The 15,513-nt window shown below is 31.9% G+C and overlaps 2 protein-coding genes across 7 annotated transcripts in view; one reads left to right on the forward strand and one right to left on the reverse strand.

Annotated features, from left to right (window-relative positions):
- Positions 1–1,134: 1,134 nt before the first annotated feature.
- On the forward strand, positions 1,135–15,509 carry LOC132702797 (probable cytosolic Fe-S cluster assembly factor AGAP009023). Of its 3 annotated transcripts, none has more exons than XM_060671584.1 (9): positions 1,138–1,665; positions 1,716–1,811; positions 1,864–2,019; positions 2,085–2,358; positions 2,679–2,912; positions 3,034–3,256; positions 3,309–3,466; positions 3,530–3,767; positions 10,003–10,117. In XM_060671584.1, the coding sequence occupies exons 1-9, from the start codon at positions 1,603–1,605 to the stop codon at positions 10,049–10,051; spliced, it is 1,491 nt and encodes a 496-aa protein (XP_060527567.1). In that variant the 5' UTR covers positions 1,138–1,602; the 3' UTR covers positions 10,052–10,117. The 3 variants fall into 3 exon arrangements, 2 of the variants coding, with proteins under 2 accessions (XP_060527567.1, XP_060527568.1); XM_060671585.1 differs by lacking the exon at positions 10,003–10,117 and adding an exon at positions 14,627–14,775 and having other exon boundaries at positions 1,139–1,665; XR_009618968.1 differs by lacking the exons at positions 3,309–3,466; positions 3,530–3,767; positions 10,003–10,117 and adding exons at positions 15,070–15,298; positions 15,370–15,509 and having other exon boundaries at positions 1,135–1,665.
- The window catches only part of LOC132702796 (serine-protein kinase ATM), a 28,066-nt gene continuing 16,842 nt past the window's right edge, over positions 4,290–15,513 (reverse strand). For all 4 annotated transcript variants that reach the window (XM_060671580.1, XM_060671581.1, XM_060671582.1 and 1 more), the window contains 12 exons: positions 11,999–12,255; positions 11,715–11,947; positions 10,980–11,214; positions 9,480–10,182; positions 8,956–9,151; positions 8,705–8,903; positions 8,413–8,621; positions 7,746–8,350; positions 6,341–6,714; positions 5,991–6,243; positions 4,600–4,887; positions 4,290–4,537 (listed from right to left, as the gene is read on the reverse strand). In XM_060671580.1, the coding sequence (XP_060527563.1) occupies positions 4,365–4,537; positions 4,600–4,887; positions 5,991–6,243; positions 6,341–6,714; positions 7,746–8,350; positions 8,413–8,621; positions 8,705–8,903; positions 8,956–9,151; positions 9,480–10,182; positions 10,980–11,214; positions 11,715–11,947; positions 11,999–12,255 (3,725 nt within the window). In that variant the 3' untranslated portion in view covers positions 4,290–4,364. The remainder of the gene's footprint in view (positions 4,538–4,599; positions 4,888–5,990; positions 6,244–6,340; positions 6,715–7,745; positions 8,351–8,412; positions 8,622–8,704; positions 8,904–8,955; positions 9,152–9,479; positions 10,183–10,979; positions 11,215–11,714; positions 11,948–11,998; positions 12,256–15,513) is intronic.

Below are 15,513 nucleotides of genomic sequence, written 5' to 3' on the forward strand. Positions count from 1 at the left end.
AGTGATAGGAAAGGTAGAGTACCAGTTGACGGATAAAAATCAGAGTTTTTAGACATCACATTCGGTGTACCAAAGGGCCATTTGTTTTTTATAACATATATTAATTCAATTCAAAAATGTTTCAAACATTGTAAACTACAACCCTTCACCAATAACTTGATAATATACCTCAAGACCTTGTGAGCTTGGAACAATCCCTCCAAATATCCAATACTTTTGCACTGTACTATGCGTTTGTTCACAGAAAACTTTCGTTCGCCTCAGTCATTTGGATTCCTAATTATAACACACACATTGCGCGTTTGAAACATGTAGAAAGATTTCTACGATATCTTGCATATAAAACTGACACTGATATTTGAACGCCAACAGACCTGTTCATGCTCCACAAAGTTTTAACCGATCAAGCTGACTCTCCTTATCTCTTATCAAAAATGAACCTAAGAATACCAAGGCAGAACGCAAAAGACAGGGCTCTATTACAAAATATTTTTAATTCTCGTAATTATTTTCTTTTTTATTTTAAATGTCGGATGAATAAACATTTTCTAGGATATATTACGATTTAGGACACCTTAATTCCAATATAAACTTGTGATAGCCTTTGCGTGTGACTTTGTATAATGCTATTTTGTGATAACATATTTTTAATTCATTGTTTTAAGATAGTATAATTATTGTTATTAGTCTCTTTGTGAACATTTTATTAAAATGTATTTCTATAAATAGCTTGTAGGTAGATGAAATTAATATGGACGTCATGTTTTATTTAGTTTATCTTGAAAAGGTTGTAAAAAAATAATTTGAAAACACTATCGTACAGTTTTTGCCTGTGTCAAAAGACACATCTTAAAACACTGTCTCGGAGTGTAACAATATTCGGGGAATTTCAGTTAAAATAATAATGCTGGTAGGAAAAGCTAACAGTAGAAAGTATATTTTTGACCATATACCATATAATTTTTTGACTGTTATATTAAATAGAGTTTGGTTTTAGATCAAAATATAAGTCAATATTCTATTAAAAAAATAACCAAACGGGAGGGGTTCAGGCCATATAATATTCATTTGTTACAAGAATTTCGCGAGGAAAGCATTAATGGCAGAATAGAGGTTTGTTTGTTCATTATAGACAGATAAATAAATATGGAGACCTGTCAGTCAAATTTCATTTTCTGACTAAGCCACATTTTATTGGAATGGACTCTTAAACCGACACAAGTGTAGTTTAAATAAATCTCCACATTGAATGGAGCGGCCATAAAAATCAAATATTTGTGGTTTGGCAATATTGGTGGGCACATTTCCCACAAGGAACTTCGACATAATATTTATGAGGTACTTCTGCGGGAGTCCGTTGTTCCATAGCTCCTACGAAAATGGGTATTAAAAGCACCCATAATAAAACCTCAAATTGACGGATCAACCACTGCGAAGACGAAGTTGCAACTAACCCTAATGTATTCAATTATTTTTCATGTAGTTAATTCAACTTTATTGTAATAAGCTGTAGTAGAAGCGTCGAGTTTGCAAAGCGTCATTGAGAGAATCGAAAATTTTAACTATTTGTGGTTATGCATTGCTTAAACGTTTTCTTTAAGAATGTCTAGATTTAGTGGCGTATTACAATTAACAGATTTAGATGATTTTATCTCGCCATCCCAGGTAAAGTTCATATGCTCTTGTTTTTGGGAATATTTATTTTAAATGTTTAGGAGTGCATAAAACCAGTGGAAATAAAAAAGGAAAAATCGGGAACAGGATCTAAGGTAAAAATACAAGAAGATGGTTCCTATTTCCAGATTGAAGAGGTATGTTAGTGAAAATATGTACTTTACTATCTACTGACAATAAATTTAATAGGATGGAAGTGCCCAGAAACTACAAAAAGTAGAAATTACTTTAGCTGATTGCTTAGCATGCTCAGGATGCATTACAACAGCTGAAAGTGTATTAGTAACTCAACAGAGTCAAGAAGAACTGTTAAGGGTATTTGCAGAAAATAGGAAACTGAAATTGGTACTACAAGAGTTTAACAGTTTTTGTTTTGTTTTTGTACAATTTGAAATGTTCCCTCATTGTAGGAAGGAAAACTGGATGATGTAAAAATCATAGTTGTGTCTATATCTATGCAGCCATTACTTTCGTTGTCAGTCAAATACAATTTATTGCCAAATCAATGTGCAGCAAAACTAATCACATACTTCAAAGAACTTGGTGCTGACATTGTGGTTGATATGGCTATAGCTGATGATTTTGCACTTTTGGAGGCACAGAAAGAATTTATTAAAAGATATAGAGCGACGGAGAGTGATGGAGAAAAATATCTTCTACCAATGCTTGCATCAAGTTGTCCTGGTATTTTTATTCACATATAACAAAAAAAATTTAATTTCAGGGTATTAATTCGATATTCTGTAACTGCTCTACTTATTCTGCTGCCAAAGACGGTTTGTTATTAAGATTAGTTTGGGTCACATTTAAACTTCTAAACTCAATTTTACTTGTGATTTAGTTTTAGAGCTTTTTTGCCTTCTAATTTTTTTTATTTCATAATTTTTTTCTGTTTTACTGTATCTATCTATTTCAGTAATAATCTGTATTCATGGTTAGCCAAAACTAAAATTTGGATTTCGATGAGAAAGAAAGTTGGGTCGTTGTTACTGGCCATTTTTTAGGTTGGGTATGTTATGCAGAAAAAACACATGGAAGTTACATTTTACCATATATTTCAACAACGAAATCCCCACAACAAATTATGGGGTCATTAATTAAACAGTGGGTTGGTAAAAATCAACGTATATACCATGTAACTGTGATGCCATGTTATGATAAGAAATTAGAAGCTTCTAGAGAGGACTTTTTCAGTCAAGAAAGTAACAGCAGAGATGTTGACTGCGTTATTACAGCAAGTATGTGAATAATATCTGCGAATTATCTGTTAATAATAGTTTTGGCAAGTTAAAGTATAGTAAATGATAATTGCTGCAATATGTGAACATTGATATTTATAGAGCAATTCTTTTTTTTTAGTTGAGTTAGACCAAATGTTAGCAAATGAAAGTGTTAGTTTAAAAGATCTGCATGACTCTAAATTTTCACAGCCATGGTTGAACTTTCATGGTGATGATGTATATCCATACTTGCTGAAACATGCAGGCAGCGGATCTGGGGGATATTCAGATCATATATTTAGATATGCTGCCAAAGAGTTGTTTGGCATAACTCTTAATGAAATTCAATATAAAAACTTAAGGTAAGTGCTTATTAGTGAAAACACTTTGTGTCTACATGAAAATTTAATACAGGAATCCAGATTTTAAAGAGGCAATTTTGGAAAGAGATGGTAAAATTTTGCTTAGATTTGCAATAGCTAATGGCTTTAAAAATATACAAAATTTTGTTCAGAAATTGAAACGAGGGAAATCTCAATATCATTATGTTGAGGTAATGGCGTGCCCATCAGGTATGCTTTCCTTAGGTGGAATTAAATGAGACAAAATAACTTTATCAAATTTGATACCTTTAGGTTGTCTTAATGGGGGAGCTCAAGTTAGACCAAAGGAAGGAATCAGTGCAAAGGAAATTGTCACAGAATTAGAGAAAATGTTCTATGACTTACCACTTTGTTCTCCCGATGATAACAAATCTGTTAAAATGCTCTATGACTGCTGGCTTGGAGGTCAAGACACTGATAAAGCATGTGCTATGTTACACACAAAATATCATGCAGTTGAAAAAACTATAAATGCTTTAAATATAAAATGGTAAATCAGTATATTTTTTATTTCATTCTAAACTAGATATGAGTAGGACCTTGGTAAAATGTGACTTATTGATAGTAGTTACATAGTCATCATGTAGAGCGCACATGAAGATAGGTGCTATAAAGCATATCTATCAATAAAAATAGATTTTAAAAAATTTGCAAACTACAAGAAGTCTAGTTATTTCTAGCAGTTGTACTCTAATTGTCACACAACTGAATTCTTGTAGGTTATGAGCAACTACTCTATGTGATTATGTATTTTTTCATTCATTCGGTAATTAGGTATTAGACATACCCGCAACATCAGATTTTGGAGAATATGGGTATGTAGCGTGGAGAAACAAATGTTCCAGTAATGGACATTGACCTAGTGTATGCAGTGAACTGTTACAATCACATTTCACCTATTCAAAAATATAACTTTAATATCAGTGACTTGGAACATTTATTTATTTTAGTTTTTGGTTAGTTTGGTAATATTGTCCTTTATTAAGACAAACTTCAAACACATGTTCCACATTAAAAAAATATATTTTTCTTCTAATAAATCATATTCTTAATTTAATCATAAAAAAAGGTAGTAATAATGAAATAACTACAAATATGGTTGCCAACCATAAAACAACCTGGACAAATTCACTGGGTTCACAGCCTGTTGTATCAAAGTATCAACTTGCTCCTCAATACTGGTTTGTTTGCCTCCCTCTGTTCCTTGAAGTTTGCTTCGTAATCGAAGTAAAGCTCTTTCAGCAGAAATATTTTTATTTTCTATAAATAGTAGGCATCTCCTGAACAAAATAAAGTACAGCAACAAAAAAATATTAACGTACCTTCTTCGGAATCTTCTGAAATGCCTCTAATATATTCGTCGTCCGTTTGACGTTTGTTAGCTTCAGCAGCTGTAACAGTCCAGAAATATAAAGGATCATATAACAAAACCTCTAATATCGTCAAAATTGTTTGAGCATTTGTTCTCAGAACTTCCATTGTCCTTTCACAAGCGCTTCGGAATAACCCCTCTATTCCTGAGATTCCCATACCATCCACGATATCTCGAGAGAGTCGAAAGGGTACAGTTTCTGGAGTCGGTAAACATTTTCCTTGTTCAAATGCAATACCTTAAAAAAAGAGTTTTTGATAAAATCTAATAATTACATTACATTATAGAATTTATCCATTAACCTCAGGGTCTGAGCAAATGACAAAAATACTAGTTATAAAGCAGCCTGATATTCTAGCGGATCTCCACGAGACGAAATAAGCCCGGCAATATTTGCTTTGCTATGGTACCAAATCTTGCCACCTGTTTAACAAGTTCAAATATGGATATAAAACAGAAATATTCCAGAAAATTCCAGTATTAGTATTGACAAGATTTGGGCATCATTATTTAGTTTAATAAATTCAAATATGAACAAAAAATGATTAGGCGGTTTTTATTACTTTGCTTGATAACATAACAAAGGGTTCCGGATTAATTTTCCTTTAATAGAACCCAGTAGAGACAATGTAATTTCTTCATGACGATTGAATGTGTAAATGTAGTACTGGTAGAAGCACTTATAAAGAGAAACATTTACTTTTTTTTTTAAACTATGGAATACTAAATATTGGGCAGAACAAAATGTTCAAGAAGCAAAAATTAAAGCATACGAATAAATAGGAAAAAAAACAAAAACAGAAAGCCCAAACAAAGACAATAATAATAGCTAGAAAACCTTGAAATGATAAAATCAATCCGACTTTTGCCATTTTGTTTAGAAAAAGTGGGCAAGTCAATAAACAATTTATGTATAAAAAAAAAACTACTTCAATGTACAATTTAGCACTAAATATTCGAGAATTGTCAGGAGTTATTATATATGATGTAAAAAAATTTATCTGACAAAAATACGTCCAGAAATTGTTAATTGAATTGTTTTAATCCATATAGCAACTTGATATAAAAAGACTTTAACTGTGCTGATAATACAACCACTTTTGAAGCCAACATAAACAGTAATGTTGTAATATGTGAATGTGGATTTTGTTAGTTTTGGTTAAACGCCGCAAGGTCGGTTGAAAGCGAGTTTTCTCTGTCTTTGACACGAGACCTTGCGGCGTTTACCGAAACTAACAAAATCCACATTCACTTATTATAATATAATGTATAAATACCCCAAAACCGACATGACAGGACTTTTGGTGTAAACAGAAATACAATTATTAATGGTTCTCTTACCAAAATCTATGTGTATTACTTCGGCTGTGTTTTTGTCGATAAGTATGTTGCTCGCATGTCTATCGCCAATTCCTAAGATGTAACCACACATGCTCGATGTGGCAACGCTGTAAATGTACGCCCTCCTTCTTTCGTACCAGACGGTTGACTGAGGGAAATATGTTTCAAAGAACTTATGGAAAACCGGTTTGAATTTCGTGCATATATCATTATACACTTTCAGTTTTCGCTCGCTAGGAGATTTTTGACATTTCTGAAAATGAAATGTTTGTATCCATCAACGAAAATTTAGTAGAAAATAAATCAGATCACCGAAAATCAACAAGTAAAACTTTGATAAACATTCTTACAGTGAAAAGTGAACGACAATCAGTAGGTGATATATCCATTGGCCTGAACTTAGAATGCGCGCCGCTACCTCCATTTTCACCAATCAAAAAATGTCCAATGGGCATAGTGTTGTCGTTCCATTTCAATACACCGCTCCTCATTGACAACGGCACAATTTTATATGTTCTAATGAGCAAAGTGCGTGTCTGTTTATTTGACGATAGCAAACTGTTCATTATGGTAAAAACTTGCTGCATTACGGCGTCCTGCCTCAGATCATCTTGTCCTTTAACCAACTGGGAGTGACTTTCACCTGTGGTAGTTTTACAAACGATTCGTTTTGGCGCGTTTATACCTCCGACGCTCTGGTAGGATGTGGAAAACGCAGATATACCTAATAAAAAAAAAGTATGAATGAATGGTATATTCAATATGACGCTAGATCAAAATGTGAATTAAAGATCACAATCGACATCTGAGGGTGTATTCCGCTAACCAAGTTATGAATTATATCAATTAAGTTATTTTGGTATATTTTTTTTACATCGCGCTAGTCCGGCCGGTCATCATAGTTAGTTTTGGTTTGGAAATATTACCTAGAATTTTCCGGTGAATAAATATATATATATATATATATATATATATATATATATATATATATATATATATATATATATATATATATATATATATATATATATATATATATATATATATATATATATATATATATATATATATATATATATATATATATATATATATACATATATATATATATATATACATATATATATATATACATATATATATATATATATATATATATATATATATATATATATGTATATATATATAGGGGATTCCATTTAAAATACGAAAGTTGACCCCACTTCCAGCATATCCGGATATCCCGCTCTCGAAAATATTTTAGCCGGATTACTCCCACCAACATTAGTGTAATTCCACATTTTTACCTTTTTGACTACTCATAGTTTTCCCATAACAGATAGAGGGAGTCCCCCGGTGGGACACCCTGTTTACACAAGCTTTACCAAAAAGTATATTTTGAAATACGGACAACTTAACCAATCAACTACGTCTATACTTTAGCAATGACTGATGTGTGTATTTTATCTGGTTTTGAGTATGCACCAGTAGAAAAAAAATCATACTCAAATACGAAATGCAAAGAAGTGTGGCTAACTTGACTTCTAGTTTATGCGACCGCCGGTCCGTCTGCTGTTCAATCCTACTCTTAATAGCAAAAGTTAGAATTTGGGAACGTCAGGTTGTCCATATTACTTATAAAATTACACTAACGTTTACAAATGCTGTTTGAACAGTTGCATAGGGAAGCGATAAAGAGATGGTAATGTTCTATAACCCAAAGCTAATTCTATTAACATCAAATTACACACTTACCTGTAATATTCTCATAGTTATTTGTTTTATTGACAGGTAAATTGTAGGTGGGAACCAGGACATTAATGAAATTTTTAATCTTGTGAATTTTAAGTGTTCTGGGAATCTCGAATTCCTTCCTTCTATTTGTCTTGTCCTGCTTTGGATCTACGAAGTAAGCAAGTTCTATCAGCGCCTCGGCCACTTGTTGCATTTTGTTAATCAGATCCGATAAATTGTGTTTATACTTTAATTTCTGAAGCATATTCGCTGCCGTTGAAATTCTTTCGTTATTGAGTGCCTTTGTTCCTGAATTGGAATATTCTCGATCTTTGTTAGAGTTAACGAGGGCCATTATCAGGGGCAAAGTGTGGTGGGGATGCTCGATCGCGCACTTTTCAATTATTGCATTTATCTTTTCGCCAAATAAATCCGTCGGGTGTTCCGAGATATGAGGTGTGAGTTGCGGTAACATGGTTATATACTTATATGATGGGATCTCATGCAAACGTTTTGAAATTTCCGTTCCTGCTTTTTCATTATCCCTGTTCTCGAGAAATAATGACATCAATCGGAAAATCTTAATGTTGTTTAGGTCACTCAATATCAAACTTTTCAAATAATATCTGGAAAATGGAAAAAAAATAATAAGTATTTTGAGGGATAAATGGATCTAATAAACAGTTACTTCACCGCACGAGTCAACATCTTATCTTTCTCCGCTTTTGCATTATTGATCTCTATTTCGTCGATATCACTCTGCCTATGGTGTATTGTTGCTGATTTTTTTTCATCCTCTGTTGTTTGCCATTGCCGCATATTTTTTACCAATTCCCTACACTTTTTCATGTTTGAAACTTTTTTTTGAAAGACATCGGATTTCACGTGTTTCATGATCTAAAATTGAAAAATTTAGTTGTTGCATAATCTTTTAGCAACAATCAGTTACATTTAATACTATGCCTTATCAAAAGCTATACCTGTTGATATTCTTTATCAGCAAAAGTCGCTATTTTATCAAACGTGTCTTGAATGTCTCTGTGATCTTCTTCTGCTAAACTGCCTAATAACTCAGACAGCAAACTAAGTGATTTAAGAAAATTGTTTAAAATGATTGTCGAGTCAGAGTAGGTTTCGATCATGTATTCTCCTTGAAGCCTCAGGGCATTGGCTTTTAATCTGCATTACAATAAAAATAAAAAATGAAAGGCAATAGTTTACCAGTGCTTACTTGGGTGAAATACTTTCACTCTTGCACAATTTACTTAAAATATGTTTCGCCAGCACCCTATCGTTTCTCAACCACGACAGTTGAGCCTCTCTCAGCTGAATATTGCTTTTGATCTCTTCACTAAGATTTTCAATTTTTAGCAAATTATATATTATATTAGAAGCTACTTGAACGTGTCCTTCGGATTTAGCGTAATCTAAAAAGAGTTATTATTTTAGTAAAATTCAATTAGACAAAATGGTATTCGAATAACAAAAAAATAAAAAAATGTTAGGGCTATATTGCAAATAAATGGTTTACAGTGAGACCTGCAAGTTAATGATAAATAATGGACGAACGTAAACAACAATTTATCATGCCATTTTTTAAGGTTCAGTAATTCTAGAGAAAAAAAGACACAGCCATTTAAAATGCATCCAGACAAACTTTTATTTACAAATAATTAAACCAGTTTAAAAATGAGAAATAATATTAAATGAACGGTTTATGCAAATATTTGAAAGCAAAGATAGGAATATTCTTACCTACGAAATCTAAACTTGTTTCAAATAAAAATTGCTTCAAGTCAGCACGTTTTTTAACAAACTCGTTTAACAAAGTCAATCTTTGGGCCATTATTGGCTCCACATATTGAAAGTCATTCAGTCTTATTAGCGAGTCCTGAAGGTGCCACTTTTTAAATATAGCATCAAAAGTCCCGCTTTCATTTGCTTCAGAAAAATCTTCTATTTCAATGAGACTTTGCAACTGACTAAGAATCGGATACAGATTCTTGCTACTTTCCAAACTAATGTGCTTCAAACTTTCCATTACGCATAGACCAAGTTTTCTTTTTGATTCATTGAAAGCATATAGGTCACCATCGCGTAAGGCTTTAATCGAATAAAATCTATATTTTTCGTAACCATCAGAACTAATCTTAACTTCTCTTAAATTGTCTCTTTTTTTGGTACTCCACTGTCCCAAGCGCCAGAGACACTCGTACTGAGGCACTTCAGATATATCTGAACACAGTAAAGGCAATTGATAAAGACGATTCATTTTCAGGCTTTCCATAAAATTGGTGCTATCTACGTATGGTTCTTCTAAAAGTTGAGTGCTGTAATAATGCAAAACGTGTCCCCATTGGTTCAAATTTTTATAGTGGTCGACACGAAATTCCGGACGCATTAAAGGTGATATACCGCAACCAGAGAGTGCTTCGATATCACCAATCGCTTTATAGGCCTAAAATCACAGGGATAAAAGAATTACACGAGCAAACACAACAGGTAGAATCTTGTTTATTATAAGTTTATCAAAATGGTTTTCCAATCCGATCCAATAAAATCAAAAATCTTCAATTTTCGATTTTTCTGAAATATATTCCTTGTATCTACCATACCTTCCGACATCGCATTGATAGGGGACGGGTCGTATTTCAATTACCTTATTTAGTGAGATAGGTTAAGTACTTGAATTTTTTTTTTTTTTTTTGAAAAGTTGCATTGTTCCTATGTCATTTATGTTATTTAAGCCCTTGCGAAAAGATATTTTCTCTCTGGTTCTCTCCCTCCACGCAGAGACCAACATAAAGTTATCGGAATTTCAAATTTCAAGTAATAATCTAAGCCAATTTCGTGGAAATATAATAAAAAGTAATAACAACAATATAGGCAAATCACTAATAACTGTTTACAAGGAATCAAGAACTCCATAGTACTGAAATATTAAAATACAACTGACTTTCGTGTGGTGTTTGAAACTGACAAATTAAACATGAACATGAACTTTGGATAATCTGTAAAGTCAACAAAGTAAATACCTACAAGTATAGAATTAATAGAAGCATTTTACAACTTTCACAATATTTAAAAATAAATTTTGGTATTAAAAGTGACTTAAAAACAAACAAACAAATGAAAAAAATGGTCGTTGATGTACAACTAAAAAAAACACCGAAGATTTTTATGTCGAAAAATATTTTTTTGAGAAGTACAGTTCCTATACCTATAGGCAGCAATTGACGCGAACACCATACTTACGCTACGTAATATACTTTGTAAAGTTGTCCCGATTTCTTCAGAGACACTCTCGTAGATTATATCTAAACGTGTATAACCGTTTTCTAAAGAAGCAGCGTTGCCGAAATCATTTTGTTCAATTTCGGATATCTTTTCTTGGCACCACAGTTCACCATAAAAAAGCGCTGTGAAATGGGCCGAGCAAAATGCAGCCGCGTTTGCTATTCGTAAATAATCCAACCGCAAATTTCCCAACCTGATGGGGATAAAACATTGGTATATTGGTATCTTTCTTACAAATTTACATGATTACAGAGCAATAAGCAACTAAACCAGACTGCATAAAGTGCTTAGAGAATTGTTGTTTCAAAACGTTTGTTGAAATAATTTACCTTTGTTTGAAACATTTAAAGCCTTACATATCTGAGTTTTCCAGTTCCTAAATAATTACCCAGTTTCTGGATTCGCAGCGATTTTATATATTATATGATATTCGAACCGAAACTAGGCAGTTATTCTATTTTATAATTATTATAACGTTTAACACTTCAAATTAAAAAAAAAAAACAATTTAAAATTAAAAATTTGGTCAATATTACGAAATATTAAAAATCACAAGAAGTGAACGCTTAGTATATTTGCAATGCTATTTTCACTTATTGAATTCACTGAGTAATTGAGTATTTTAGAGTATGGAGTACAATGTGTACGATTCATACAATCAATCAATAAACACAATAAATTCTAAAAACTTACTCCTTCGAAAAACTAGACTGCTGTCTAACAAAATTGATTACATCAAGCATGCATTTGACAGATTTCTTGTTGACTGCAATAAGGTCTTGATTTGTTATGTTTGTAACAGTTAGATTCCAATGGCGAGAAAAGAACTCGTTAATTTGTGCAGACAAAGTTTCCGTGACGGTTTGGTTATTAATGAATAACAACAAATGGACAAGTAAAGGCAAAATGGCTTCGCAAAATTTTGCCTACAAAATATACATCATAAATAGCGAAACCGCTTTCCAACCAAAACTTACTTTCACTTTACAAACAGGAATAAGTTGCGGCAAAAAACAGTTGCCGTCAAAGGCGGTCAAAAATGCTGATACTAACGAGATTATCCAGTCATCGGTAGTCACGGTCTCAGTTGGACACCACAAATCTGAATCATCCACCAACTGGATAAACTTTTGGATATCCAATTTAACTTTGGATGTGATTAAAGTTTTAGATGAAATATATGGTAATACATAATTTTTAGTAATAACTCCAAATCCATAGTCCGTACCCGAATCTAAAATCAAATTTATTTATTGTAAAGTGATTAGATACTCATTATCGTCCGCTAAACAACCTAATACGGCCATTCAAATGCAACAAGAAAATACTTCCACGCATAATTTTGGTTCTCATTACTTGATATTGTGAAAATACTCGATTTAAAAAATATTAAATGCAAAATTCTTTAAACAAAGAGAAAAAAAACTTTAGTTAATCCTCCATGTGTTGTAAATATTTTTTATTATAAGAACGTAATTCATATAAAAATCTATGGATCAGGTGTCAATAAGAACAAGACTGCATTCAACAAAATGCCGGACACATAGCACAGTTTTTTAAATTAAGTAATTCGTTTTAAATATGATTAAAAAAATCGTTTTCATTACTAATTAATGTACATCACTTTCATATTTTTGATTCAGTTATTACAATTGGTTCTAATTTAATTTCTAATTAATGCCTGTTATTAATAGATTGTTTTATTAACACATTTATTTTTTAAAATATTAAACACGTTCTATGATGATGTAACAAGGAATGATCTAAGTTGGTGTGTTTGTACACCGCTGCTACATCTCATACAGAAATAAGTTTTGTTTACGCATTTTAGAAGTCTATAAGAAGCTACGAGAGAAAAGAGAAAATCATTTTTCCCTATGTCAAGAGATTTTAAATTACAATAGGGAAAATTGCGATTTTTTTTTTCTTGAAAACAAATACCATTAGACATTTATAAATTTAACTTATTTTTTTAAAAGAATCTAAAAATCCTCAGAATAGGGTACTCCATTTAGCATTTCAAACGTTGATAATACTAATTTTCCAAAGAAACTTCCACAGGCTACTGTAATACTTTTTATAAAACTTCTGGATAACTCCTGTGTCGGTTTTTGTTGAGTCGAACTTGTTTCAGTCAAGCTCTGAAGAAGCCAACAGGATGATTGGCGAAACGTCAGCAAGTTCGACTCAACAAAAACTGACGCAGAAGGCATCCAGAAGTTTTGTAAAAAGTGTTGATAATAGTAGTTCAAAACTGTGACACCCTGTACAGAATTTCGAAGAAACCCATTTTGAACCCTACAACTTTTGCAATAACTTTTTCCTAGTAAAATTTAAAATAAATACTACCATTTCTATTCTAAAATATTTCTTAGTATACTTCCGAAAATTTAGTTTTGGTACCTTCAGAACATTAGGCACCTAAATACACAACTTATATCCCATTTAACCAACATTGTATCTTCATTGTATAAAAGCAACCGTACAATGTCAATAAAAAAGGTCCACCCTGTATAATAATATTCTTGTCGGATTGAGATTTTTTTAAAATAAGCACATTTGTAAAAAATGCATTGCTTGCAATTTCGGACACGCTGTAATCGCCGTTTGCGTGTTGCTATGGTTACAAACTACAAACAAAACAAAACAATCGCGATGAAACTATTCTTCGTTCGAATTTGGTGATGGTGGTTTTGCAGGTACATTCGAAAGTGTTGAAAAATAAATACAAAAGCTTTTTACTCACGAAAGCTACTTTGCTTGCGTTCATGTGTTGGACATTGTCAATAGTTCTACCGCTTTTTATATCCCATAGAAGTGGAGGTAACTAATTAAAATTTCGTTAACATTGTTTACCGTAATTTTGCGTACAAGTTACCTTCTTATAAATATCAATGGTACACGCAAATTTCAATAAGTTCTTTGAGTTTTCAAGAAACATTTAAATAACATTATATAACGGGCGATTTATTATTAACTGGGCTCAAAATATTAATATTTAGCTCAAATCACGTCCTTGGTATTTTCTTGTTATTTACGTCGCTGTTTTATTTAGATTGTAAATAAAATAGTTCTTTTGAGAACAACAATTTGTTTTTAAATATTAACTCATCTGTTCGGTGGATCGGGATCATATATTTTTAAATTAATATAGAAATACAACTTCAATATGGCGCAGTATCATAATCATAATAATGTTTTAATATCGAAGATGTTGATGCACATTTCGTGAAGAAGATATATGAGACAGTTTTAAATATTCTGATAAATAATTCCGAAATATTTGTATATATATTGTTATTAATTTCTTTGATAACGTAAATTCATTATAATTTTTTCACAATAGCTACGAAGCTATAACAAGACCTAATGAAATATTTTTACAAAATTCTTTCTATACCTTTCGAACATACAAAATCTTATTCAACCCGTACATAAGGGGGTAAAAAAAGTAGGTACCAACTAGCCATTTAAATTAATCAATATAACAAATAAATAAAAGCTACTTGTACTATATTCCAGAACAAAAGTTATTAGCCCAACGAGGAACTTCTGAAGCGCTGTTGTAAAGTGAATAAATGAATGAAATGTATGTGTTCTTTTAGGTTTATGGCTTAAGCGAGACGTATTTTACGAGCAACCTAGAGTTAAATTTAAAGGCCAGTACTTATTAATCGCTACAACCAATAATTCCAGTAAAGTGATAATATGCAGTTCACTCCCGTTCTATAAACACTTTCTAGAATTTCTGGATGAATGCAGCATGATAAAAGTAAATAAACAATATATATTTAAAGAATCAAAATTATTTTTAAAAAATCGAACGCGCTAAACCGATAATGACCAATAAAATCAAAATTTAAGGTACGGGAATCAGACTATGAAAATGATGGAAAGCCTGACGCTATATATGTTAAATTTGAAGTAAATACTAACCACAATTTTAAAATTTCGTCCATCCATTTAATATTGCCTATCGATTATACAATAGAGGTAATTTAGTAAGATATTGTGATTAAAATTGATAACAAAACAAACATATTTCCAGACGATCTGTCCTCTACAAATGCAATCAGCTATTGTCTACCAACAGTACATCCACGATACAATGTCCGGATTGTCTACATTTGCCGATCTTCAATTTTATCAAAGAAGCCCCCTTAACTGTTTAAAGCATCACATTCATTCCACTTACAATTACAGCATCATAACAAAAGAAACCGAATATGAAAGTTACCATTTGGATAATATAATAAAAAATTACTACAAAAGGGATGGTAAGGCCAACAAATTAGTATTGTTGTCGTTGCGTAAATTAAAAATTAATTAATAGCAATTTTTGTTCCAGTTCAAACAAATTTAGGCAACGTCTATACGACGTTCGATTTGGCAGACAAAGACACGTTCACTATAAATTTATTGGTTAAATATTCCGAGCAGAGCATATATTTTAATCCCAATGTATGGCAAATCGTGAAGTATGCATGGATTC

The sequence above is a fragment of the Cylas formicarius genome, unplaced genomic scaffold (assembly GCF_029955315.1).
Source record: "Cylas formicarius isolate icCylForm1 unplaced genomic scaffold, icCylForm1.1 PGA_scaffold_6__28_contigs__length_40554024, whole genome shotgun sequence".
Taxonomy (NCBI): Eukaryota; Metazoa; Arthropoda; class Insecta; order Coleoptera; family Brentidae; genus Cylas; species Cylas formicarius.

What these genes read in the sequence shown, in the direction of transcription:
- LOC132702797 (XM_060671584.1), top strand. Translation starts at nt 1,603, where the DNA reads ATGTCTAGATTTAGTGGCGTATTACAATTAACAGATTTAGATGATTTT. An exon ending in ATTCAATATAAAAACTTAAG is followed by an intron (nt 3,257 to 3,308) that starts GTAAGTGCTTAT and finishes AATTTAATACAG; the next exon opens with GAATCCAGATTTTAAAGAGG. An exon ending in GGTAATGGCGTGCCCATCAG is followed by an intron (nt 3,467 to 3,529) that starts GTATGCTTTCCT and finishes TGATACCTTTAG; the next exon opens with GTTGTCTTAATGGGGGAGCT.